Here is a 4,056-nt window from a genome sequence, read left to right as displayed (position 1 = left end):
AAAGAATATATTAGCAAAGGGTCCGGTATCCTTTCACACACTCTCGTCATTTCGTCATTTCTATTTCCCTTTCCCTTTTCATTTGTCTTTCTCTTTCTCTCAAATTTTCTCTCTTTCTCATTCTCTCTCTCTCTCTCTCTCTCTCTCTCTCTCTCTCTCTCTCTCTCTCTCTCTCTCTCTCTCTCTCTCTCTCTCTCTCTCTCTCTCTCTCTCTCTCTCTCTCTCTCTCTCTCTCTCTCTCTCTCTCTCTCTCTCTCTCTCTCTCCCTCTCACCCTCTCTCCCTTTCTCCCTCTCTCCCTTTCCCTCTCCCTCTCTCCCTCTCTCATTATCTCCCTCTTTCCTTCCCTCCTTTGAATTGTACCAGTAATAGTCGCTATACATATGCAGATATCTACTTAAGAAGTTTCCATACATGATATACAGCAATGCAGACAACACATGTAGCACTGTGACTCGCCCTGGGATGCTACACAGAGTAAACACACGATTTACCAACACAAATTAAACACTTTTCGTCACTATTGTTAACCGCGCCGGACTCTCTCCTTCCATATATCATTTTGTGTCATATTTTTTTTCCACGGTTGGGTTTGCAGTTCTAGACTTGTGGTTCTCTTTGGAATGTTTTTATTTTTGCCATACAGTTTGTTATCAGTATTATTCTGTCGTTATTATTATTGTTGTTTTTATCTTCATTATGATGGTGATGATGATGATGATGATGATGAATAATCATTACTATTCTATTATTATAATAACTATTATTATCATTATCATTATTATTATCATCATCATCATCATCATCATTATTATTATCATTATTATCATTATTATTATTATTAGTAGTAGTAGTAGTAGTAGTATCATCATCATTATTATCATAATCATCATCATTTTTTTATATAATAGTTATTATTATTATCTTTATGTTATTATTATCATTACTATCATTATTATCATGACTGTTGTAATTATTGATATTTACATCATCATTTTTAATATCAGCATTATTATTAGCATTAGAATAATTATCAACATTACTATTATCAGCATTACCGGTTTTATTATAACTGTTATTTCGCTAAAGATAACTGTTACTGTCATCCTTATCATATCCATTATCATCCCCATAATTGTTAGTTTTAATATCACAATCATTATACTGCATATTATTGTCATTTCGCCATTATGATTTCCATTAATACCACTTTCACTGTTAGTTTATACAATCATAATTACTATTTTTAGCAATATTAATGTATTCATCGATATCATGACAGATTCCTGATATAATCTTTAACACCACTGTCATCTTTCTCCACATATCAACATTTCATTTTGAATATCATGATCATTATGATACTATCACCAACTATAATTCTTCCATCAGTGGGTCGTATGTCAGCGACGCAGTTCGGACGAGAGAACAATATCTTCTTCCTGGCGACTGAAAATGATGGCGCGCGGACCAAATAACTTGTAACCCATATATGAACAAAACTAACTTGAAAATAAGTCGTCAGACCAGTGTTCCCCGATTTGGCTGGATGGCACCAAGTCTTGAGAATTTTGCATTTTTCTCTCGTTCTGAAGGGGATGCAACGCGTCAATCATTTTTGGAGAACATATTTGTACTCGTGAATTACGTAATGAAAATACATACTAGAGTATAGTAATACCTTTTAGAATGTTTAAGTATTCTCTACCATGACCTTCATAAGTCTTAATTTATTATGCTCAAAATATCTGACTTATGTATCGTTTGTTATTTGTTTGTCCTTCAAGTCAACAGAAGTCAAACCAAGCCAACAGATTATTTTTTAGTCAACTGGAAATCCGTCACATGTTCTTGTGAATTTGGTTTATATCATTCCTGCTGTTCAGGAAATAAAAGTGCAGATTTGATTTCATTGCTTTGCTGCCATTGTTGTTTTGTCTTAATGTCATATATATATATATATATATATATATATATATATATATATATATAGAGAGAGAGAGAGAGAGAGAGAGAGAGAGAGAGAGCGAGATATGTGTGTGTGTGTGTGTGTGTGTGTGTGTGTGTGTGTGTGTGTGTGTGTGTGTGTGTGTGTGTGTGTGTGTGTGTGTGTGTGTGCGTGTGTGCCCATATATATATATATATATATATATATATATATATATATATATATATGTATATATATACACATATATATATATGAAATGTGGACATCCAGCCTGGGTACCCTGCCTCACACTAATAATACTTATAATTGTATATGTTGAAACTATGATACGTTAATGCTGAATCGCAAAGTCTACACCGAAGGCAGTTTAGTAACTAAATAACACACATCACTCACAGCTGTACCGAACATACAGTCAACCTTTTATATAATCTCAATCACTGTTAATAAAATAATGATGATGATGATAATAATAATGATAATAATAATAACAATAATAATGATGATGATGATGATGATGATGATGATGATGATGATGATGATGATGATGATGATGATGATGATGATGATGATGATGATGATAATAATAATAATAAAAATATATATTTGATAATAATAATAATAATGACAAAACCGATGCCAACCTGTATATGCCAAATGTGACCTTTATTTCACATCACATTCCGAAACCGTTCATACGCATCTACATTACCTGTCTACGCAAATCAAGGGAATCATTTAATCTCCCTCAAACGTCACAAATGCATGAGGGTCGAAACACATTCCTTTTCAGGCTAGATCGCGCTCTCCATGTTCTTCTGCATATATCGGGTTCATTCTCCGGAAAATTGTTTATACCCTTTACACATGCTTGAAGCGCATATAATTCAGTCTAGGCTGAGATATTGAGCCTTAATTTCTTAATCTCAGTTTGTTTCCGCAGACTTAGAGGAACCTTTGTTATTCCATCACATGGTAAAATATTGAAGAGCCATATACAGGTTACATAATTTATACAAAAAGATCAAATTTCTCTATGTACACTGGCTTACGTAGCAGTTCTATCAAGGCCATTTGAAATATACAAAACATATAGATTCACTACATCATCATCATCATCATCATCATCATCATCATCATCATCATCATCATCATCATCTCTCTCTCTCTCTCTCTCTCTCTCTCTCTCTCTCTCTCTCTCTCTCTCTCTCTCTCTCTCTCTCTCTTTCTCTCTCTGCATTATTCCTTACGGCGTTCTCTCATGCAACGCACAGCTGAACTTCTCAGCTTTCCCTCCTCGCAAAGGGTAAAGGTTCAGTGCAGCAGCCAGCTCATACTCACGCACATGACCAAGAAAAAATACAACGCCACACGAGTTTCTGGTGAACGTTAAGGGAAAAAAAAAAAAAAATAAAAATAAAAAAAACGCACGAATGGAAAAATAACAAATAAAAATATACCCCCAAAATAATTTACATATGTATATCTGTTCCTTTCCTTCTCCCGTTTTTCCGTTCTGTCATTTTTTTCCGTGAAGGGGGGGGGGGGGGGGATTTAAAAATCTACATGCATGATGGAATTCGGACACTGGAGCCTGATACAGGAGGAAAATTACGTACGTCCTGGAAATTAAGACACGGACGGATTCACATAATGCAGGGAGGTCTTTATACCTAGGTATTAGCTATCACGTGAAGTGGTTCTACAGGTTCATTTTAAACTCGTTTTCTTACGGGAAAGGAAACGGTCTTTGGATCTAGGGAGATGGTCGAGTTGTGATAAAGGGATAATGGACAGATTTTTACTTTTTTTTTTAATGGGTGGTTGAATGACAGATAAGAGTAAGTATATCGAAAGGATATGTTCAACTGGTTTTCAGCTTTCTTCAGACCACCAGACGGTCTCTAGCTGGTACTTTTCTCGAAATTTACGTTTCTCTCTCTCTCTCTTTCTCTCTCTCTCTCTCCCTCCCTCCCTCCTCCTCTCTCTCTCTCTCTCTCTCTCTCTCTCTCTCTCTCTCTCACTCACTCACTCACTCACTCACTCACTCACTCTCTCTCTCTCTCTCTCTCTCTCTCTCTCTCTCTCTCTCTCTTTCTCTCCCTTTCC

At 35.6% G+C, this 4,056-nt stretch overlaps 1 protein-coding gene across 1 annotated transcript in view; it reads right to left on the bottom strand.

The window, feature by feature from the left end:
* LOC125044090 overlaps window positions 1–50 on the bottom strand; it is a 6,034-nt gene extending 5,984 nt beyond the window's left edge. The window contains exon 1 of the mRNA XM_047640535.1: window positions 1–50. This exon is cut by the window's left edge and continues 147 nt beyond it. Coding sequence (XP_047496491.1) covers window positions 1–50 — 50 coding nt within the window.
* Window positions 51–4,056: the final 4,006 nt, after the last annotated feature.

Source organism: Penaeus chinensis, chromosome 35 (genome assembly GCF_019202785.1).
Source record: "Penaeus chinensis breed Huanghai No. 1 chromosome 35, ASM1920278v2, whole genome shotgun sequence".
NCBI classification, from domain to species: domain Eukaryota; kingdom Metazoa; phylum Arthropoda; class Malacostraca; order Decapoda; family Penaeidae; genus Penaeus; species Penaeus chinensis.
Note: the sequence above shows the minus strand (reverse complement) of the source record. Positions and strands in the feature narration are given on the sequence as shown.